Below are 23,945 nucleotides of genomic sequence, written 5' to 3' on the forward strand. Positions count from 1 at the left end.
GTGCTGCCAGCTCTAGCTCCAACTCACGGCAATCCTGAAAGGATTATTTTAACCGGTTGTTCCGCAGCGGGTGTAAAGGTGTAGAACTCGGTATTGCTATTTTTTAACGCAACTACGGCATTGCGATATTCCTCTTCATCCAAACAAAACAGTTGAACACCCGTTTTGATTGCCGTCATTTGGTATTTTTCCTGCCCAATATTTGTTACAGCCATGAGCTCTCGCACCTGTTTTGTCGTTTTGTTAGCGACGGTGATCGGTGGGACACGTACCTTCTTCGGTTTGATCGGGGTGAGTAGCGGCATATTTTCTTACACATCGTCGTCAGCGTCGTCGAGTGTTAGCACTCCGTAGTCGTTATTCACAGGGATGTTTACAATAACTTTCGATCGACCGATGCCGGCAAGGCTGCCGGTAGGTTTAGTGGTGGTCACTAAAGCTGGTGATGTCAGATCCTTTCTGCCTGGAGCACACAGTTTATCTCGTGAGCGAGTGCGATAGGGGTTCTTCGGGCGCGAAGCTTGAACAAATTCACCTTGGAGGTTCGGTACAACATCGAGTTTGTGTTTCGCGTTTTTCCGGATGGTCGACTGAGGCGGTTTGGTGGCCGCATTTTGTTCACCCGGATCTTCAGGGGGCTTTACTTTCCCCAGGGTGGCGAATCGCTATTTATCGGATATAAAGATAAAAATTGAAAAAAATGGTGCGAGAGGAATTTCGGTTTGTTTACTTGACATCCAGGGTTGCCAGAATGGTTGCTAATTATTCGTTGCTGTTTTCTTTTAAGCTGGCTTCCACGGCCTGACCCCAATCCCTAAATTTCCGGATGACCATTCCGCCTAAATTTTCGGTGGACAATTTTGCTTAGAGTCCCTCGCTGGCACTTGGAGGATGATCAGTCGCCCCTAACATGGAGAACGGACGTTGTTGTGAGCCGCTGCATGGGGAGCAGAAACGGTCGATCGGGTTGGCACCCCCGCGACGAGCAAAACAGCATTACGAGTACAGTTCCCACCGGGGTTGGTTACCTGATCTTCCCTAAGGTTGCTCGTATCCCGACCGGCTCCACGAGAAGGTAGGGATAGGAGTTACTGGGTATGTGGCTTCGGACCGCGAGATGGGGTCTATTTTGAATACCAAATGTTACGCTTTACCCGGATAAACTGACACGGTTGATCAAAGCGACGATGGATCGGGTGATGTGCGTAGTTCGAGTTTCATGGGCATTCTCGAGTCCCTTCGAAACCCGCAGAGGGTTACGGCAAGGTCTTTCGTGTCTGCTATTCAACATCGCTTTGGAAAGGGTAATACGATGAGCAGGGATATACACGAGAGGTTTTATTTATTATCAGACTAAGGCCGGAGCGGCCTGTGCTGCATATAAAAGTCTTCTCCATTCAGCTCTGTCCATGGCTGCACTTCGCCAACCATGCAGTCTGCGGAGGGTCCACAAATCGTCCTCCACCTGATGCCCGCTGTGCACCTCGCCTTCTTGTTCCCGTCGGATCGTTGTCGAGAACCATTTTCACCGGATTACTGCCCGACATTCGGGCTACGTGCCCGGCCCACCGCAGTCTTCTGATTTTCGCGGTGTGAACAATGGATGGTTCTCCCAACAGCTGATGCAACTCGTGGTTCATTCGCCTCTTCCACGTACCGTCCGCCATCTGCACCCCACCATATATGGTACGCAACACTTTCCTTTCGAAAACTCCCAGTGCGCGTTGGTCCTCCACGAGCATCGTCCAGGTCTCGTGTCCGTAGAGAACTACCGGTCTTATAAGCGTTTTGTAGATTGCCAGTTTGGTACGGCGGCGAACTCTATTCAATCGGAGCGTCTTACGGAGTCCAACGTACGTACGATTTCCAGCCACTATGCGCCTCCGAATTTCTCTGCTGGTATCGTTATCGGCGGTCACCAGTGAGCCCAAGTACACGAATTCTTCAACCACTTCGATTTCGTCATCACCGATAGAAACTCGTGGTGGGTGGCTTACATTGACCTCCCTTGAGCCTCTTCCTATCATGTACTTCGTCTTCGACGTGTTGATGACTAGTCCAATCCGTTTAGCTTCGCTTTTCAGTCTGATGTAGGCTTCCTCCATCCTCTCAAAGTTACGTGCCATGATATCGATGTCGTCGGCGAAATCAAATAACTGGACGGACTTCGTGAAAATCGTACCACTCGTGTCAATCCCTGCTCTTCGTATTACTCCCTGCAAAGCGATGTTGAATAGCAGACACGAGAGACCATCACCTTGCCGTAACACTCTACACGTTTCGAAGGGTCTCGAGAATTCCCCTGAAACTCGAACTACGCACATCACCCGATCCATCGTCTCCTTGATCAACCGTATCAGTTTATCCGGAAATCCGTTTTCGTGCATTACCTGCCATAGCTGGTCCCGATCGATTGTATCATATGCAGCTTTGAAGTCGATAAATAGATGATGTGTGGGCACGTTGTATTCGCGGCATTTCTGCAATACCTGACGTATGGCGAACACCTGGTCTGTGGTAGAGCGTTCACTCATAAATCCCGCTGGTACTGCCTTACGAACTCTTTTGCAATTGGTGTTAGTCGGCGACATAAAATTTGGGAGAGTACCTTGTAGGCGGCGTTCAGCAATGTGATTGCGCGGTAGTTGCTACAATCCAGCTTATCGCCCTTTTTGTAGATGGGACACACGACACCTTCCATCCACTCCTGCGGCAGAACCTCATCCTCCCAAACCTTGGTAATCACCCAGTGCAGCGCTCTAGCCAGTGCCTCACCACCGTGTTTAAACAGCTCTCCAGGTAGTTGGTCAACTCCAGGGGCTTTGTTGTTTTTCGGCCGGCCGATCTCCTCCTGGATTTCCTGGAGATTCGGAGCCGGAAGTCGCATGTCCTGCGCGCGTGCTCCTAGGTTCATTACCATACCGCCACCGTGAACGGTTCAACTTCTCATAGAACTTTCGTGCGTTATTAGCGCGGTACAGTTCCTCCGTCTCTTCACGGTCTCGATCTTCCTGCTGGCGCTTTTTCCTCCGGAAAATCGAATTTTGTCTGTTCCGCGCCCGTTTGTATCGTGCCTCGTTCGCCCTCGTGCGGTATTGCAGCAATCTCGCCCATGCTGCATTCTTCTCCTCAACTAACTGCTCACATTCGTCGTCATACCAGTCGTTTCTCTGATCCGGAGCCACCGTGCCTAGTGCAGCGGTTGCGGTGCTTCCAATGGCGGATCCAATATCTCTCCAGCCATCTTCAAGAGATGCTGCGCCTAGCTGCTCTTCCGTTGGGAGTGCCACTTCCAGCTGCTGCGCGTAGTCTTGGGCTAGTCTACCGTCTTGTAGCCACCCAATGTTTAGCCGCGGCGTCCGACTTCGACGCGTGTTGAACACCGTCGAGAGTTTTGAGCGCAGGCATACTGCAACGAGGCAGTGGTCGGATTCAATATTCGCACTGCGGAAAGTGCGGAAATTCGTGATGTCGGAGAAGAATTTACCGTCGATTAGAACGTGATCGATTTGGTTTTCCGTTTCTTGGTTAGGTGATCTCCATGTGGTCTTGTGGATATTTTTGCGGGAAAAGAAGGTGCTTCGGACTAGCATTCCGCGAGAGGCTGCGAAGTTTATGCATCGTTGGCCGTTGTCATTCGATACGGTGTGCAGACTATCCGGTCCGATGACCGGTCTATACATTTCCTCCCTTCCTACCTGTGCGTTCATGTCACCGATGACGATTTTGACGTCCCGCAGTGGGCATCCATCATATGTCTGCTCCAACTGTGCGTAGAACGCTTCTTTCTCGTCGTCGAGTCTCCCTTCGTGTGGGCAGTGCACGTTGATGATGCTATAGTTGAAGAAACGGCCTTTAATCTTCAGCTTGCTCATCCTTGCGTTGATTGGCTGCCACCCAATCACGCGTTGGCGCATCTTACCCAGCACTATGAAGCCGGTTCCCAGCTCGTTGGTGGTGCTACAGCTTTGGTAGAAGGTAGCCGCTCGATGCCCGCTTTTCCACACTTTCTGTCCTGTCCAGCAAATCTCCTGCAGCGCCACGACGTCGAAGTTTCGGGGATGTAATTCATCGTAGATCATCCTGTCGCAACCTGCGAAACCTAGCGACTTGCTTGCAGTTCCATGTTCCAAGCTTCCAATCGTGATCCTTTATTCGTCGCCTAGATCTTTGCCGATTATATCGAGTCGCATTATCTCTTATATTGTTCGTAATTATTGGTTTTCCAGGCGGCTTATTGGGCCTGCGCAAACCTCCTGTCTCGTCGGAGGGCCGTCGTGTCAGGGCTGTTTAGCGTCCCACCTAACACCAGGACTTGGGCTTGCGCGTTGAGCGGCACACGGTCGCTTTGGTGAGGCCTACTTGCGGATACATGCAGCTTTTTATAGGAATTTCCAACCTCACCACATCCTAGGCAAGCCCCACAACTCGCAGATGATCGTCAAGCACTTGGACAAAGTCCCTGCTGCCCGTAAAATTGATTGCCTTTCGATAAGAAACAAAAAGTGCTGAATTACTATAAATAATATTCTTTGCGGTAGTTATTGAAATTAATTTGAGTGAATTTATTAAATGTTTTCGACTATTTAATTATAGGCTGTTGATATCAATGAATATGTTCGAATGAAAATTGTATTTGCTAAGTTAAGTTTGGTTAAATCATCTGAACCCCTTGAATTGAAACTAGTGTATGTAAATGTATTGCGAGAGATCGGCTGGTTCCTGGTGCTGGGAATTTGGTTTCATCACTACCCGCTAAGCTGCGGTGGACGACGGAGGTCCTTTGTAGCTTAGTAGGGGAAGCACCTGTCATGCGAACTGGGGTCGTGGGATCAAAGCCCACCAAAGGGGCGGTTACCCTCCAATACCTTTTCCGAACTAAATCTATCACATGTTGTACATATGCATAATCAAGTTTCAGACATAGTAATGAAACTAGTAGTTTATACAACATCGAAACGATATGTTATTTTATCTGTACCATGAAGCAACTTTGAATATACTGATCGTTCTCTTTTGATCTTTGACTGTACTACAGGCAAGACGTGTTTCCTATCTTTTAAATGAAAGCATCACAATCTTATAAGTATTATTTTGTACTGATTTAACATACAATCTACTGACTGATTTTTAATGAGCCCAATGATCTGGATCTAGATTGATTTATTCCTGACCCACAGTTTAAACTCGGTCTTTTACATATTTCTACCATGCGTATCGGTTCCATTGCATGCAACTTATATCGTTTCGCATTCTCCGGTTTTGTTTTGGTTTGGCACATTGGGTGCCTTGTGCAACAAAAATGAACGAGAATCTCGCAGATTGTTTAACTTGCCAGAGGAAAACTGATAATTTTCTTCGGATTTTAGACGCAACTAACGTCGAGGATATCGGTGCAATACTGTCGACTCATTTCTGGTTCCAGGTGATTATCTTCATTCTCTTAGTATTTTTTCTACATTTGTTATCGCATTTTTGTTATTTCAGGCGAACCAGTATGATAATCGAATCCTATGTACAAGCTGCTGGGAGAAGATTGAAGACTTTCATAAGTTTTACTGCGATGTGGAACAGCTATGGGGTCGTGATGGAAAGGAAATTAAAACAGAACAGTTATTCAATGAAGATGAACAACAGCAAAAACTGTTTGCTTGTGAGCTAATTAAGGAAATAGAAACCAGAAAAGAGGATAGGTTTGATATAAGCAGCGATGTTGATTTCGACGATAAGTTAAGTGACTATATATCGGATACTAATAAACCAGAAGATTGTACAACCGAGAATATAATAGATAGTGAGGTAAATCATATCATCTTTGAATTGATAATTAGAATTTAGAGTAACGAATTCCAGATCAGAGAAGAATCCAATATCGATGATAATTCCGAAGAAGATTCTACCCTTCCCATAGCAAGGAGATGTAGGTCTTTCAAACGGAATGTGGCCACTTTTTCATCTAGTGAACCAATACGGAAGCAGCGTAAAATCAACTCCCAGCGCAAGACGAATATCGAACGAAATGAATTTATTTTGAAAAACGTGGACCTTCGATGTAATCGTTGTGAGCACCGATCGACGACGCTTTCGCGACTATTTCTGCATTACAGGCGAAATCATGATATGCAAGGATATGTCATATGCTGTGATCGCAAATTTCAGAAGAAGTCAACGTTGTTTGACCATTTATGCAGGCACGAATCTAACGACAATGAAAAAGATGAATCTCCTCCATTCCAGTGTGAACGTTGTGAACCCGTGCGACTATTCAAAGATGAAGAGGGTCTACAGTTGCACAAAGTGGTTTGTCACTCGGAAGAGTCGGAGAGAAAGTTCAAGTGCAATCAGTGTGAGAAAGCCTTCGCTAGCGACTGGCAGCTCTCTGGCCACAAAAATTGGCACCAGAATGTCGAGAGCCTAAATATTTACTGTGATAAATGTAACAAATAGTAAGCTTTTAATTAAAACCTGAAATTCTGTTGTATATTTATGATCATTTGTATCTTTCCAGTTTCAATTCAGTTCGTACCCTAAATACGCACGTTCGAGCGCACCATGCAGAATCTGCAAATGCTTTACCATCGCATATTTCTTCTATGTCTGCGAATGGTATGGCAATGATTTCATCAGACTCTAATGTTCCTAATCCGATTGTTGCTAGCGTAGATCGATCGCTTTCGACGAATACACATATTTCCGAAAATTGCATGCATCTTCAAACAACTTCAACTTCATCGAAAAAAGTTTTAAAAACTACGGAAGAATTGGCCCAACAAGATGAACTGATTCGGAAATTCTGCACCCTCATATGCGAAAAGTGTGAATTCGTTGGGGAAAACTACTATCAATTGGAGAAACATTACAAAAGCGAACATAAAATGCGCGGCTATGCCATCTGTTGCGGAAGAAAATTTTGCAAGAAACGAAGACTGTTCGAACACTGTCAACGTCACGTCAATCCGGATATGTTCCGTTGTGAGGTAAGTTACTGGACGAGGGCGAAATATGTAGCATGATTTATAACTAGCAAAACAGTTATGCAGCAAATCATTTACCGAGAGCGATGGTCTGGAGAAACACAACAAATGGGTCCACACGCCGGACTCGCAGAAACCCTTCAAGTGTGAGATCTGCGACGCCGCATTCTACAAGGACTACTTACTGCGGAACCACATGAAGTACCACATATCTATGGAGCAGAAAATTTTCAACTGCAAAGATTGTGATAAATCGTAAGTAGCTAGTTCTGATCGACGTTAAAACTTTACATTGGACTCAGCGATAATGCTTTCAGCTTTGGAACGGCCGTACTTTTGCGAGCTCATCAGCAGAACATCCACGGTGCCGCATCCAGCTGGGTGTGCGATATCTGCGCCAAAGGTTTTGTCCACAAGTCGCTTCTGGAGACACATCGGCTCTCGCACACGGAAGAAGGAGCCGCGAGTTTGAAGAAGCAATGTGAACACTGCAAAAAATGGCTCAAGAATAAAGACACTTACGTGAATCATCTGAAGCGTTGCTTGGCCGGAGGTCCTGTGACGTGCGACGTTTGTGGAAAGGAAGCCGTGAACGAGTTGGCTTTAGCCAGCCACAAAAGGTTCAACCATGAGGAACGGCCAGCGTTCGCGTGCAGTTACTGTGGCAAGCAGTTCAAACGCGTTTTGCGATTGAAGGAACACGAGGCCAACCATAGGGGCGAGGTTCTGTACTCCTGCCCGTACTGTCCTCGTACATGTAATTCCAGTTCAAATATGTATACCCACAAAAAAGTGGCCCACCCCGAGTTGTGGGCGGCGAAGGTGGCAGATCGATTCTATAAACGATAGAATGGGTTTTTATGATATTAAAATGTGACAGCTGGGAGTGTATCCGATTATCGAAATCTTACCTTGTGTTTGGATTTGCTAAAGCTTTCCGAAAAGTTCTAATCGGCAGAATAATGCATTTGGAAAACCTGAAAAACCAAATATTTATTCGGAATAAATATAGTGGAAAGTTGGGCACGACGGGGCAAGATCGCCAACAACGATTGTAGCATTAGTAAGTATTATTTTCATATTATGAATACGAGGACAGACGCTCTATTTTTTTACTTATTTCTGTGGTACATGTACCCCTGGGGGTACCTTCACTGGCCTCTGGGGATACCTCGAAAAAATGCGCAATGGCGGATGTAAAACTATTTTCTTAAAAGCTAATAAGCTTTGAAGCCCCCCTCAATGCGACTTGAAAGCCATTTTAAGAGGCTCGAAAGCCTCCTTTTAAAAGGTATCAGAACGTCGGCTCCAGGGGCACGTTCACCTCAATTCAGGAGATTTGTGCTATCGCCTTCACAGCCTTTCTCATCACGCTTTGGGTTTGGGAAAGTTTGGGAAAGGTACCCTTGAAGAGGGCATACAACGTATACAACACGTACAAAAGCTCATAGCTCCTTACCACAACGGGTTATGAACAACAGAATACTTTGAAGGTTCAGGTTTCTGTAGTCAATTTCACTTAGTAAGTGTTTACCAAATATTTGGAAACGCAGTTGCGCATAAACTGGGCAGTTACCAGTTATCAGATGATAAGAAGTTCCATAATCGGATTCACAACCATCACAGACAAAAGATTCAACACGTTGAATATTTGCCATGTGATAGTTGAGTCGGCAGTTACCTGTCAAGGCCTTGACTAAGACACTGCAATTCTGTTTAGACAGATTAGCTAAATAGTTTGCTACTACCGGAGATGGCTCTCGGATATACAATTTTGTTTGTCGACATGAATCCAAACTACTCCAATACCGTTTGTGCTGAGTGGAAGCCCAAGAGTTAATCAAACGCTTCACCCAACACTTAGATATTGAAATAGCTGGCTCAGGACCAAAAAAGTCTTGTGATGCTCCATGATGGATTCGACTTATACGATTCGATCAATAAATCCAAAAATACACAATTCAGCTCCTAATAAATTAGCATTAGCATTAACATTAGCATTGAGCATTTCGCACAAATTCGTAGGTGGTACAAGCCAAGACTGTTGTATGAGAGTAGCAACACTTTCATCCGGTACCACAGATATTGATTTGGGACTAATCGCTATCTCTTAGATGGAAGCAATGCACTCTCCAATATCGAGATCTGTCCTGGCCACGTCCTTGCGAATGCTGAGGAAGGGAAAGGATGGTTAGTTGGACACCTACTTAAGAAAGATGCAGAGAACTCTACGACCTCTCATAGGTGCCACGGGAGGTTTTTGGATTGTTAGTGTTGAAGGCTTAACAGTAGGAATCGTTCTGGTAGAACGTGTAACACAGAAAGAACTAAGAAAGAAATACAAAGTAGGAAAGGGACGAGCCTGGAATTGAACCCACGACCTCCTGCTTATAAGGCGGAAGCGGTAGCCAATAGACCACCGAGCTCGTCCACAATTCAGCTCCTAATAAATCAGCCGAAAACTATATAAAAGTTCATTTAATCATCTTACAATGTTCTGTGAAATTGTTCTGTAGCATACCAACTGCCGTTTTTGCAATTCTGAGGTCAATCAAGCAATCAGAACCAATTTCCAGATCGAATGACTGACGGAGGTGTATTTTCCTATACATTTTGGCTGAAATCCCCATACAAACTTCAATTCAAATGCGCCAGCTTATGCAACAAGCGATTGAGCTGAAATTTTCAGAGATTGATTTTCTCACCCAAAGACACAATTCTGGGGGGTGCCCCGTGGAATTCGACAACATTTTTTTCTCCCCATACTAAGCTGGGCCAGTCTAATGTCCACTCATCCCGCGAGGGGAATTGTGTTGAAAATGTCCTATAAGGAAAACTACTAGCGAGTGTGAGATCACTTGGAGCGAGGACTGTTCTATCCCAATCAACCATGAGTTGTAACAACGAAGTGTGTGTACAACTGCGGTTTACAGGATTCTCTTCCATGAAACCGAGAACCCATAATCGGTAAGTACAAGAAAGTGCTTCTTGTTTGAGATGTATGTGTAATGCGACAACGTCGAAAAGAACCTCGAGAGCAGCCGTGGGAATCGAAGAGAACGCACCACTCACCAGTCATTGCCATTAGGCACATCCTTTGAAGATGGCCTAATTTAGACTGAATTGTCCTCACTTTACCCTTTTGCCACCACACAAGACATCCATAAGCCAAAATTGGTCGTACAACTGTTGTGTAAATCCATTTGATATATTTAGGTTTAAGACCCCAAGTTTTACCAAAAGTTCGTCGACATTGGCCGAAAGCCATACACGCCTTTTTGACTCTGAACTCAATGTTAGAAGTCCAGGAGAGCTTGGAATCAAGAATAAGTCCCACGTACTTTCCCTGATCCGTTACATTGATTTCAGAGCCAAAAAGATGTAATGGGCGAATACCATTACGGTTACGTTTTTCCGTAAAAAGTACAATAGATGTTTTATTCGTATAAAATATAAAATATATATGTTAACCGAAAGGCCATATTGGCGACACCAACTATCGACTGCCTGAAGAGCGTTTTGCATCAGATCGAATAAAGTAGTAATACACAAACCGACTATCAATATTAGATAGTCGTCGGCAAATCCATAGGTAGGAAACCGCCATTATTGATTAATTTAAAAAGCGTATCTGTAACGAGGTTCCACAAAAGTGGAGATATTACTCCCCCTTGGGGGCAGCCACAGACACTTAATTTCCTAATCGCTGCTTGACGTAGTGTCGAGTAGAGATGTCGGTTTTTAAGCATCTGTTGAATCCATTTGGTAATTATATTAGGCAGCCCATGACAACGTGCGGCTTCCAATATTGCATCGAAAGACACGTTGTCAAAAGCACCCTCAATATCTAAGAACGCACCCAAGCATGATTGCTTTTGAGCAAATGCTTTTTCGTTGTCGTAGACAACCTTGTGTAGAAGAGTCACGGTGGACTTTCCAGATTGGTAAGCATGTTGATTAGCATGACGAGGCATGTTTGCCAAACAGTCATCACGAATGTGATGATCGACAATGCGTTCTAAGCATTTCAGAAGAAATGAGGTCAGACTGATGGGTCTAAAACTCTTTGCTTCTTCATACGAAGCACGTCCTCCTTTTGGGATAAGCTTTACAGTGTCATCCCGCCAGGATATGGGAATATACCCAGTAGCAAAACTGCATACTAAAAGTTTTTTCAAAACATGTTTGATGTGCTCAAAACCCTTCTGAAGAAGAACGGGATAGATCCCATCTTTCCCTGGAGATTTGTAAGGAGCAAAACTGTTAGGAGCCCATTGAATCGATTCAGTAGTTATGATTCTACGAGCCTGAGCCCAAGACCCATAACTACATACTCACATACTCAGACCCATACTCAGGAACATCCGAAGATGCTATATCTACACATCCAGGGAAGTGTGTATCAAATAAGTGCTCTAACGCTTCTTCGTCAGAAGAAGTGTAGTCGCCATTTGGCTTGCGAATTTCGCCAACTTGGAAATCCTTGTATCTCGCAAGAATTTTATTCAATCGAGTGGCTTCACTCAAATTGGAAACATTTGCACAAAGGTTTTTCCAGTTGAATCGTACAGCAGATCGTAGAGCCTTCTTGTAAGCTTTGCGAGCCAACTTGAAAGAATCCGTCCCTGCTGAATGGCGTCTGTTCCAACTCCTTCTACACTGCTTCCTGAGCTTAGCCAAATCGGAATTCCACCACGGGGTTCCTCTTGAGGTTTTTACAGAACGCAAAAGGCAAGCTTCTTCGAAAGCTTCCATGATATGCAACGTTGTAGTATCAACGGCATCATCCAAGTCGGTAGGAGTTTCAATGGATGATAGATATCCATGAAATTTTGTCGAGAGCAACTCTGTATAGAGATCCCAGTTGGTTGAACGGGGATTTCTAAAACGCAAGGTCGGCGAAGAAACATTCAACTGATCAAAATAGATGTAGCGATGGTCAGATATGGATTCCTCATCTGACACATGCCAATTCGTCAACTCGTGACTGATTCTATTGGAGCAGAGAGTTATGTCTAATACTTCTGCTCTATTAGATACCATAAAGGTTGGGCGATTGCCTATGTTAAGTAAACCAAGTTCGGTACTACTTAAGTATTCCATCAAGCTGGAGCCTTTCAGATTGATATCCGAGCTACCCCAGATGATGTGATGAGCATTAGCATCACTGCCGACAATTAGCGGAAGGCCTTTTGACGTGCAATAACTGACAACTTATTTGAAAGCATCCGTAGGGGATGGTTCATCATGTGGTAAATAAAACGAACAATAGACGTATTTCCTGACGGAGGATCCGCCAGTTGCATCAATTGTGACAGCACATACATCTCTGGTTGTTGGTTCAGAGATAAGTGTAGCAACGATAGCGTTGTTAACAAGTACACATGCACGCGGCATTGATCGAGAGTTTGCCATTTCATTACTGACTTTCAAAAGGCTCGGAAGCCTCCTTTCAAGAGGCTCGGATCTTCAAAGTATTGTAGGAAGGAGCGTTTATCATATATATATATTAGTTACGCTTATTTTCATTAGTGCGACACAAATAGGGGGTACCTCAATGAACGCAAAAGATCGAAGGGGTACCTCCCAAGAAAAAGGTTGAGAACCGCTGCTCTATAATGTAAAAAAGGGTATTGAAATTGAGAAACACATTTTTTAAACCTAAATAATTATTCTTCGTACATTCAATGCTAATTGCCTATATCCCGGGTATGAGGCCACCCGGAGTGGAAATTAATTACTATGTCTGAAACTCGATTATGCATTTGCACAACATGTGATAGATTTAGTTCGGAAACGGTATTGGAGGGTAACTCCCTTCGGTGGGGTTATTATTCTTGAAATATTCCCCACCTCATAATCAACCCCAACCATGGCCTCGTGCAAATGGACCGTAGAAAAGGATTCATCAGGACTATGCAAGGCCACTTGACAGAGCGTATTACTTTATCATAGTGGATTCATACTCCAAATGGCCAGAAATATTACAGACACGATTGACGACTACACAGATTGCTTCGGGAAACCTTTGCTAGATTTGATATTCCAAATACTGTTGTCACATATAACGGGACGCAGTTCTGTAGTGCATAATTCAAGAAGATGTGTGAGCTGTTGGGAATCATCCACATACACTGACAGATATTTAAACCCAAAATTTACGTAAAAAGTACTTAAAGATGAGAATATCGCATAAACTTTTACCCAAATTTGGGTAGTGTTTTCTTTTCCTCTCCATGATTGTTGTTAAAGATAAAGCAAAGATAAGTCGAATCCAACAGATGGAATCAAGGAAGACATCATTACCATTGATTGGGGAATAAATTTGTGAAATTTTAAGTTGTCGTATTCAACAATTTTCATATTTTGAGTTATGCCAGTTTTGTTCGAAACCAGTGAGATAAGTAATCGAATGAATTGTCTTATAATACTAAATCATGATGGCACTACATTCCTCAATGCCTCAAACTGTTTAGTTTATGTCGGGCGATAATGCCTTGTACATTACCTGTAGGATTTTTTGTATTTCTTTCGCTACCGATCATAAGGAAAGGACCACCAGTTAATTTTTGGATACATCTAGAAAAGTAGTTGAGATTTTTCAAAAGACCAATTCCTTCTGAATCATACATCTCCAGGACATCATATAAACTTTGAGTTTGGATTGCAAAGCCCTGAGTTCTGGGAATGATTAGTCTGGAAGAAGTTGATCGGTATCATAAATTTGTAATTAATTACTTCACTAGCTTGTGCTTCAAGATGCAATAAGCTGCCGTAATCTGAAACAGTGACGTATGCGCCATTTTACGACATACATGATTTCCATTTTTCTGTTAAAGAGTACGATGAGTACTACCCGTTAACACCATTTTTGGAAAATGGCGTGTATACGGCACTTTGCCAGATTACGGCAGCAAGTAGAAGCATGTACGAGACATTGAAGACGGCCTCGCTGTTAAGGTCGATATACGTATCTAACTCAACTGAGTGATTCTGTATTGAATAAGAACCAAATATTCAGCGGCCTGCTTCAACAATTCAAGATAGCTGTGCAACCCATGATAGTATGCATACTGGGAGCAACTGATCCAAAATATCCTTGTCTGGAATATTTGTATTGTAAACAATATCTTTTGAACAGTATAACCATGATGGAATGCTTACGGTTTAACCAGATGTAGATAACTGCCAACGGTATGAGCTCCAGAACAATTTGGAGTGCTTGGAACATTTGCGCAGGACAAAACTGTATTGTAAATAATACCCTTGGACTCTGTGAGCCTTTATGGACATAAACAGTTAACTTCGATTCCATATCAGCTGGAGTTTACCTAGATGATTATAATCGGCTGAGTTCAGCTTTACCCTCAGTACAAATCGACAATTCCCTTGAGCATTAATGGGTGAATATTTTCATCGGCGGTAATGTGAAATCAATCGGTGTCGCCTACTTATCATCAAAGATTTCTAACGACGTATCCTCCATTGAGAAACATGTCGAGTCTGCCACGAGCATAGCTAACTCCCTGAAGTCTGGTGATAGTCATATTCTCCTAGGAGACTTTAACCAGATGGACATCCACTGGGTACACTCTTCGCTACTATTATGCTGATCCATCAAGTTCCAGATTGAACCAAGCAAGCTGTTGTCTTCTGGACTGCTTCGCCTTTCTAAACATGAAACAGATGAACAACGTAATGAACCATTGCAACCGAATGTTGGACCTACATGATACTTGATACTTGATGGGCTACAGCTCTTCGATGAACCTACGCCGAATGGAGTATCCTTCTCCACTGGACTCGATCCTGGGCCAATCGCTTCCAGTCGCCCTGAACATTGAGCGCCCTCAGGTGCTCTTCAACTGCAAAAAGCCATCGTGTACGCGGCCTTCCACGAAGCCTGTGGCCTCTTCCGGGTTCTCTACTGAATATTATCTTCGCATGACGTTTTTCCGGCATACGAACAACGTGACCAGCCCACCGTAGTCTGCCGTGTTGTATAAGCTTAATAATATCCACCCCTTTATACACCTGGTACAACTCGTGATTCATGCGACGCCGCCAGATACCGTTCTCCTGTTTACCGCCGAGCATTATCCACAGCACCTTACGCTCAAACACTCCGAAAGCTCTCCGATCAGCCTCCTTTAACGTCTATGTTTCATGGCCATATAAAGCCACCGGAAGAATCAGAGTAGTATACAGCGCGAGTTTTGTTTTCGTTTGCAGACTACGGGACTTAAGCTGGTTACTAATTCCGCAATAAGCCCTATTTGCAGCTGCAATACACCTTTTCACCTCGCGGATAACATCATTATCGCACGTCACTAATGTTCCAAGCAGTGGCGTAGCCAGAAAATTGGTCTGGGGGGGGTTTTCTGAACATTTTTTCGAAAAAAAAATTCTTCAAATTTTGTCTCTGGGGGAGGTTTTAACCCCAAAACCACCCCCGTGGCTACGCCACTGGTTCCAAGATACAAAAATTCTTCTACCACTTCAAATTTTTCACCATCCAGCACCATTTCGCTACTACCACCACTAATGAACCCACGTTGATTGCCAGCGACCATGTACTTCGTTTTGCTGGTTTTGATCGTGAGTCCAATCCTCGCTGTCTCCCTCTTAAAAGACACAAAAGCCTCTTCCACGGCACGGTGATCAATTCCGATAATATCGATATCGTCCGCAAATCCCAGGAGCATATGCGATTTTGTGATAATGGTACCGCTTCTTTGCACACCAGCTCTCCTAATCGCTCCCTCGAGCGCTATATTGAACAGTAGATTCGAGAGTACATCACCCTGCTTTAATCCATCTAAGGTAACAAATGACGTCGATATTTCATCCGCAACCCTTACACTTGATTTCGATCCGTCCAACGTTATACAAATCAGCCGTATCAGTTTCGCCGGAAAACCATGTTGAAGCATAATTTGCCATAATTCATTCCGTTTCACTGAATCGTACGCCGCCTTGAAATCAATAACCAGATGATGTACGAGCTCGGGAGACAGTGGACTGTAAAAAACGGAAAAGGTTCTCTCTGCGACCGTAAAAAAAACGCGTCTGGTCTGATCAACGATTCAAATAACACTCAATTTATTTTCTGAATTTGGTAGTGTACATGATGTAAAAGAATTAGAGCGATGGAGTACCAGAAGGGTACATCCAAACAAAGGCTGTGCCAGAATATCACTTGGGTTGCCAGCAACACGGAAATTAGCTTGCTTCAACATCCTCCGGGCCGTTGGAATTGATGAATTTCAACTCTCGTTTAGTTTAGTGGTCTGGTTCACTGACCAAAGGTAATACGCAAATTTTCTTGATAGCCCGTTTCGTCGTTCCATTTTTTGTACGCAAAGTAACCACGCGAGTGTGGCCGTCATTTCCTTGGTGTAATTCTATTATACGTGCTAACTGCCATTGAAGTGGTGGGCTGTTGTCGTCAACAATGAGCACTAAGGCGCCCACTTCGAATTTGGTAACCTTGAAATCTCTTTGCAGCTGCTGCAGCTCGTGCAAGTAGTCCTGAGTCCAGACCCTCCAAAATCTTTGCCTTATGTCTTGAACCAATTGCCATTTCGACAATCTTCCTTGAGGGAGATGCTGGTATGACGGCTCAGGGATTGCTTGAAACTCTCTCCCGATTAGGAAGTGAGCAGGTGTGATGGCTGCAATATCGTTTGGGTCGTTCGACAATGGAGAGAGTGGCCTTGAATTTAGGATGGCCTCAATTTGGGCTAAAACCGTAGCCAATTGTTCGAATGATAGTTTGTTTTCAGCCATGACCATTTTTAAATGCGATTTCACAGATTTCACACCGGCCTCCCATATTCCGCCCATGTGTGGACTACGTGGCGGAATGAAGGACCATTCGATTGTTCGTTCTGTACAGAACTCGTTGAGCTTCTTCTGGTGTTGTTCTTCCTTGAATAACGATGCCAATCGTCTCATTTCATTTTTTGCTCCTTCAAAGTTTGTGGCGTTATCCGAATACAGCTTATGAACAAGGCCACGGCGACTCACAAAACGTTGCAGTGCCCCCATGAATCCGTCGGTTGTCAAGTCAGAAACTGCTTCTAAATGCAATGCGCGTGTTGCCATACATACGAAAACGCACACATAACCCTTCAAAGTTGGAGCACTCCTCAATTTTGCATTCGAACGTATCTGGAAGGGACCAGCAAAATCCAAACCGGTATTTGCAAATACAGGAAAAGGTTGAACTCGATAGTCTGGCAAGTTACCCATCAGTTGAGAAGCTCTCGTTGGTTTCGCCCGGAAACATGGTATACACTGGTGTATCAGATTTCTGATCATACTCTTTGCATCTAACGGCCAATACTGTTGTCTTACAATTGCTAAGAGACCGCGTTGTCCGATGTGCATGTTCGAGCGATGTAAGTATCTTACCAATGCTACCGTCATAGGATACTTCTTGGGTAGCAAAGCTGGGTGTTTTTGTTGGTATGGAATGATTGCGTTCTTCAATCTACATCCAACGCGCATTATACCGTCTCCTTCATCAATAAATGGGTTTAAGTTTCGTGTCGAAAATTTGAACTCTTTGTCGGTTTGCAAGGCGCAGATTTCTTTATTGAACGTTTCCTTCTGCACCAATCGAATAATCAAAGTAGTTGCTCGTGAGACTTCAGCTGTGGTAAGTAAACCTTTGGTTAAAGATTTTCTGCCGCTCTTGATGTAGTCACAAAATCGAACAACGTACGCCATTGTACGTTGTATAATGGAATATCGACTGATTCGGTTGAACAAGTTCAATCTAGGGATGTTCGACGTAGCTATCAGCGTTGTTTTGCGTAACTCCGGCAGCTGTTCCTCCAGGATAGGTATTGGCTCGGTGAAATGTCCTTCGATTTGACTTAAGATGTGTGGCCCATTCCACCATAATTCGTGTGATTTCAATTTCTTCGGCTCTACCCCTCGCGATAAGCAATCAGCTGGGTTGAATTTGGAAGGGATATATTTCCAAAAAAACGGTTCGGTTAACTCTTGAATTTCACGAACCCTGTTCCCGACATAGACAGCGAGAGCGTCTGGCGATTTGGTGAGCCAGCACAAAACTATCTGCGAGTCGCTCCAGAGGATTATGGTTTCGAATTTGACATCAAGAGCCTTCAGTTGTTTAACCGTTAACCTCGACAGCAACTGAGCTGCCAACAATTCCGCTCGGGGTGTTGTTATCTCTTTTTGACTTCCCTTTTTCTTCGGTAGTATCCTAGATTTGCTGCATATTAATTTGAGTTCTGCTGTGCCGTCGCTTCTCACGAGCCTGCTATACAAACAAGCCCCATACGCCAAATCGGATGCATCCGCAAATCCATGCAATTCTATAGTTCGAATTTCGTTCGCAAGAATCCATCTAGGTATCGTTAGTTCATTGAGCCAATGAAGTTGATTTCGGAAATCGGTCCAAAAATTCGCCATCTCACTTGGTACAGGCTGATCCCAATCTAGGTTAAGCGACCATAGTTCCCGCATTATTAGTTTTGCTGCTGTAACCACTGGGCCTACGAAACCCAAAGGATCAAATATCTTCGCGATCTGGCTGAGAATCATTCTTTTAGTCAGCCTATCAGTTTGAACGGTTTCTTCAATGGGAACGACAAACGTGAAACAATCTTCCCTTGGACACCAGGCTACACCTAAGGTCTTGATAACTGTATTTATGGTCGGATCATCGATATCTATGCTACTTTCTTGCATTTCCCTTGGAATATCCTGAAGTACATTCTCTGAATTGGAACAAATTTTATGCACACTGAAGCCACCCTTTTGCAATAATCTAATAATTTGATCTTTTAATTCTAGGGCCTCCTCCAATGTGTGTGCCCCAGTTAGGACGTCATCAATGTAGAACGATTTTTCCACAGCAATAGCAGCCAACGGAAATTGTTGTCCTTCATCTATAGCTAACTGTCGTAATGTCATTGTGGCTAGGAATGGAGACGATGCCAATCCATATGTAACTGTCCGCAAAACGTACGTCTGAAGCGGCTGGTCGTTGCTGAATCTATTTAATATTTTCTGGTATCGCCTATCGTTGCTATGTACCTCTACTTGGCGATACATTTTCGGTATATCCGCCGTAATTCCGTATTTGTAGACTCTAAAGTTTGACACGATGCTAATCAAATCATTTTGTACGGTTGGTCCTGTTAACTGTGTGTGGTTGATCGAAACCCCAGTAGATGATTCAGCAGAACCGTCGAATACTACTCGGAGTCTAGTCGTAGTACTGCTAGGTTTCAACACATAGTGATGAGGGAGATAGTATCCCTCCAGTTGACTCTCATCGTTTACATCATCACTCAGTTCCATGTGACCTAGCAGTTCGTATTCACGTAGAAACGCCATATACTGTTCCTTCAACGCGGGGGCCCGATCCAGTCTCCTTTCCAGTGCTAGAAAACGTTTTTCTGCCATTTTCCGCGAGTTTCCTAATTGGTGTTTCAACTCATTGAACGGTAATTGAACTACATACCGCCCTTCTGAGGTACGCTCGTGTGTGTCTTGGAAGTGGTTTAGGCATTCCTCTTCATTCGTTTGATTCCGTAGAACCGGATCACAATATGTTTCGATTTCCCAAAACCGCTTCACAAGTCCTTCGATATCTTCCTCTGCTCGCGCACAAAACGATCGAAGCGCTGCAGGTTGTTCCTCAGGAATCGATCCGCTAAGGACCCAACCAAACTGAGTTTCTTGAAATATAGCACCACAGTTCGGTACTTGAACCCGTCCGGACATCAGCATATCAAAGAACACCCACTTTTGAAATTGGCAAATCTCCGGTTATCTTTGGAACAACCAGAAATTCAAGACATGTGGAGTAGTCACTTATCCGGGATCTCAATTTCGTGTGTATCTTAAATCGCACTTTCGTTTGAGTTTCGTTTAATCCACTAATGGAAGAATAGTTTGCTGGTTGCCTTTTTAATCCCAACAGTGTTGCAAATTGTTCAGATACAAAATTTGTATGTGAACCGGAGTCAAGTAACACTCTACACAGACACGGATCGATGTCTACCGTACACCAGGACCACCGCCGTCGAAAGCAAAATTTGCCTACCCGACTGCGGACGAGTACAGAAATTGGAACGATGCTCTTCTCTGGCTCCGTCAGCCTTCAAAACATCAGAACTGGTCAACGATTCGTGTCTTTCCTCTAATTTCTTCAGCTGTTCACTGGTTGAAGAAACACTTTTTGACACAGGTGGCTCGTACTTCTTCATCGAATTCTCGTTTGGATGTAGGAATGTGTGATGTCGTTTGCTACATTTCTTACAGGAATGCTCCGATGAGCACTCCACAGTACGATGTCCCTTTTGAAGACAGTTGAAACATGCTCCGATTCGTCGTAATGTCGAATAGCGATCTGCGAGAGTAGTTTTCTTGAAGGTTTCGCATTTCCATAACTCGTGGTTGTTAGAACATTGGGGACATTTATCGGAAGTTGCCACCAAACTGCTTCCTTTGGGTTTGACTTCAAAGATCTGCTTCGCTGGTTTTGATGATTTAACTATTCGTTTGTCTCCGGGGCGTATTTTCTCCAATACACGGCATCGCTCTCTTAAGAAGTCCATTGTAGAGTCATAGTCGGGCATGTCCTTCCCAGCTTGATCGAGTTCCCACGCTTTACGAGTTTCATCGTCTAGTTTCTTTGCGATACGGTTTATCAGCATGCTTTCCCCCAATCCATCAACAGGAAGATCCAGGTTCTTGAGAGCATCAACATTTTTAGTACAGACGTCTATCAGCTTACGCAGATCGGTAGCGTTCTCACCACACATTCTTGGGAGATCAAGGAGAGCATCGATATGCTTATCAATGATAAGCCGTTTATCCTCAAATCGATCGATCAAAGTAGTCCACGCTGCAACATAATCGTTATTGTTGATTATCTCCTGATCTATTATGCCGGCTGCTTTACCAACCAACGAATTTCGGAGGTGGTACAACTTTATCGCAGGGGACTCTGACTGATAACGATTCATGATGGTTTCAAACATTGATTTGAAAGCGTACCAATTTTCGTATGTGCCATCAAATGTAGGTAATGGTACCTTTAGAGGAGGCAGGTGCATCGCAGAAGCTGAAGTTGTCGAACCCGGTGGTATCTGCGTCCGTGGCAACATTGGTACCATCTCCCGTTGGGAAACATCATCTAACAGTTTAGTAATAATTACATATAACTCACCGTACTGCTGCTCGAACTCGATGTACCTCACCTCGGCTTCGTTGTGAACATCGTCGCCGACGTCCAGACCATAGATACGTTTCTGATTGATCTCATACTCAGCGAACGCATCTTCTATGGTCTTCAGTTGGAGCTGCAGATAATGCTTATTCGCCAAATTAAGATTCGGCACATCTGCATCCATCGCCAGTGCTACCTGCACTCTCTGCAATTTTCGTCTCACTGCATCCATTTGGATCTTTATCACTTTAAGGTCTTCGTTCATTTTTCTCATCACTTCTTTCTTCTTCTGATTTTTCTTTTGTTCACTGATCGGTTCAATTGTTTGATTCTCCCCGTTTAACTGCGCCGCTGTTTGCGCTCCAGATCTCGTGTTTTTCGGCGTGTGCAACATTTGAATATTTCACAAATGGTGTCCCAAATCCGTATATGTAACTGCACAAGGGCAACTAACGCGGTTCGCTAAAATGGCGTCACAATTTAACCCCCAGCCAACAGCACCGTGCAGGCGCACACGAATCACCAAACAGCGTCACAATTCTCGATTCTATGGTTGCACGCGGGCAAACCAACGCGGTTCGCCAAAATGGCGTCACAATTTTTCCCCAGCCAACACAGCACCATGCAGGCGCACACGAATCGCCAAACGGCGTCACAATTCTCGATTCTATGGTTGCACGCGGGCAAACCAACGCGGTTCGCCAAAATGGCGTCACAATTTTTTCCCAGCCAACACAGCACCATGCAGGCGCACACGAATCGCCAAATGGCGTCACAATTTTCTCCCCAGCCAACACAGCACCATGCAGGCGCACACGAATCGCCAAATGGCGTCACAATTTGTTTCTATGGTTGCACGCGGGCAAACTAACGCGGTTCGCCAAAATGGCGTCACAATTTTCAGCTGCTACTCAGCCGATGTAATCCACTAGGAAATCTTCTCTAAAACTTCTTGTTACTTCGCGAATTCCAACTTCCGACGCACAAAAGCTGGTCAATCTACCCGAACACTGGTAAAATCCGGATTGCAAGGACCAGATGTACGAGCTCGGGAGACAGTGGACTGTAAAAAACGGAAAAGGTTCTCTCTGCGACCGTAAAAAAAACGCGTCTGGTCTGATCACTTGGGTTGCCAGCAAAACGGAAATTAGCTTGCTTCAACAGATGATGTGTCTGCATGTTGTACTCCCGGAATTTATCAAGGATTTGTCTCAGGGTAAACATTTGATCCGTCGTTGATCGGCCCTCACGAAAACCTGCTTGGTATTCGCCGACGAAGGACTCTTCAAGCGGTCTCAATCTGTTGAACAGAATACGGGACATAATATTGTTCGCCGAATTAAGGAGGGTTATTCCTCGGTAATTGGCGCACTCCCGTCTGTGCCTTTTCTTAAAGAGAGGGCAAATGAGGCCGTCCAACCAGCTAGCAGGCATTTCCTCGTCTTCCCATATTTTCGACATAATATGGTGCAAAACTTCATAAAGCTGCTCACTGCCATGTTTGAGAAGTTCAGCCGGGAGCTGGTCCTTCCCCGCAGCCTTATTGTTTTTCAGCTCTTTAACAGCTTTTTTAACCTCATCTAGCGTAGGTGACTCCACAGCTTGTCCATCGTCGCTAATATTTATTCTGTTCACCGATGCACCGACACTTCCTCCATTCAACAAAGTCTCGAAGTGTTGCTTCCACCTGGCAGCCACTTCAGTTTTATCTGTCAGCAAATTCCCTCGTTGATCGTAGCACATGACGGGAGATAGCGCTGTCTTTAGCAGACCCCACACGACGGAAAAAGTTTGTCAAACTCTTGATTATTGAAGGAAAAGATTGATGGTGTGAGTGCGAACCCAAAATATTGAAGTAAATATTAAGAGAAATCAGAAAAGTTTGATATTCTTTTCAATATTTTCCCTCATCTCCCCCCGCAGTTTGCCCACAGGAGTCGATGACCGTTATTTGATTCGTATTAGTTCAGGAATTCAAGAATTGAGTTTTTCTTCAGCTACGGCCATGCCGGCTAATCATTGAAATATTGAAGAAAAGTTTGATGAAAAGTTTGACGAAAAAAGTATTGTCAATATATGCCTCGTGTGAGGTCCGCTTTTCTCCGCACGTCATTGACAGACTCATAAAACCTCCGCATATCGTTCTGCTCCATTTTTTTCTGCGCCTCACTAATAACTTGTTCTTCGTACTCTTTTTTCTTCCTGCGGTGGGTTCGTTTTTCGGCTGCTCTTGCTTCCTTGTACCGATCTCTATTCGATCGGGTACCCGACACCAACATCCGGTTTCTGGCAACGTTCTTCTCGTCTGTCACTCTCTGACACTCCACATCGAACCAACCCGTCCTGGGTCGCCTCTGTGCAGTGCCTACCACTTCTCGTGCTGTTGTGCTCACCGCTCCATGGATCGACTCCCATAGATCGTTGATGTTGTCACTAACGTTGATTGCACTTATCCGTTCGTCGAGCTTCTGGCGGTACTCAGCCGATATTCCTTCCGCCGACAATCGCTGGATATTGTAACGCATCGTTCGCTGTGATCTTTCGTTCGATACAGTTGACAACCATGATCGAATTTTAATGACAACGGTGTGTTGGTGTGCCAGTGTAGGCAGGACGATATGCCAAGTAGACACAAGCGCGGCGAGCTCAGCAGCAGTTGCTTCTCAATTATATGGAAACTATCGAAATTTCGTTGAAAAGTAAAAAGTTATAAGAGGTAGCCTTAGGGGGGAGCATATTATACTGTCTTACCC

The 23,945-nt window shown here is 44.4% G+C and overlaps 3 protein-coding genes across 3 annotated transcripts; 1 reads left to right on the top strand and 2 right to left on the bottom strand.

Annotated features, from left to right (window-relative positions):
* Positions 1-5,259: 5,259 nt before the first annotated feature.
* On the top strand, positions 5,260-7,872 carry LOC134210528 (zinc finger protein 91-like). Its single transcript, XM_062686571.1, has 6 exons — positions 5,260-5,425; positions 5,488-5,799; positions 5,854-6,446; positions 6,509-6,977; positions 7,033-7,229; positions 7,292-7,872. The coding sequence occupies exons 1-6, from the start codon at positions 5,303-5,305 to the stop codon at positions 7,821-7,823; spliced, it is 2,226 nt and encodes a 741-aa protein (XP_062542555.1). The 5' UTR covers positions 5,260-5,302; the 3' UTR covers positions 7,824-7,872.
* An 8,384-nt stretch (positions 7,873-16,256) lies between these two features.
* Positions 16,257-19,748, bottom strand: LOC134206972 (uncharacterized). Its single transcript, XM_062682712.1, has one exon. It carries the CDS (start codon positions 19,746-19,748, stop codon positions 16,257-16,259), a length of 3,492 nt encoding a protein of 1,163 aa, XP_062538696.1.
* Positions 19,749-19,996: 248 nt separating this feature from the next.
* Positions 19,997-21,586, bottom strand: LOC134206973 (uncharacterized). Its single transcript, XM_062682714.1, has one exon. It carries the CDS (start codon positions 21,584-21,586, stop codon positions 19,997-19,999), a length of 1,590 nt encoding a protein of 529 aa, XP_062538698.1.
* Positions 21,587-23,945: the final 2,359 nt, after the last annotated feature.

Source organism: Armigeres subalbatus, chromosome 1 (assembly GCF_024139115.2).
Source record: "Armigeres subalbatus isolate Guangzhou_Male chromosome 1, GZ_Asu_2, whole genome shotgun sequence".
Classification (NCBI taxonomy): Eukaryota; Metazoa; Arthropoda; class Insecta; order Diptera; family Culicidae; genus Armigeres; species Armigeres subalbatus.

Excerpts from the sequence above, each read along its gene's own strand:
- LOC134210528 (XM_062686571.1), top strand. The coding sequence starts at position 5,303 with ATGAACGAGAATCTCGCAGATTGTTTAACTTGCCAGAGGAAAACTGAT. Across the intron at positions 6,447-6,508 it reads TGTGATAAATGTAACAAATA|TTTCAATTCAGTTCGTACCC; the intron begins GTAAGCTTTTAA and ends GTATCTTTCCAG. Across the intron at positions 6,978-7,032 it reads CGGATATGTTCCGTTGTGAG|TTATGCAGCAAATCATTTAC; the intron begins GTAAGTTACTGG and ends CTAGCAAAACAG.
- LOC134206973 (XM_062682714.1), bottom strand. The coding sequence starts at position 21,586 with ATGTTGCACACGCCGAAAAACACGAGATCTGGAGCGCAAACAGCGGCG.
- LOC134206972 (XM_062682712.1), bottom strand. The coding sequence starts at position 19,748 with ATGCTGATGTCCGGACGGGTTCAAGTACCGAACTGTGGTGCTATATTT.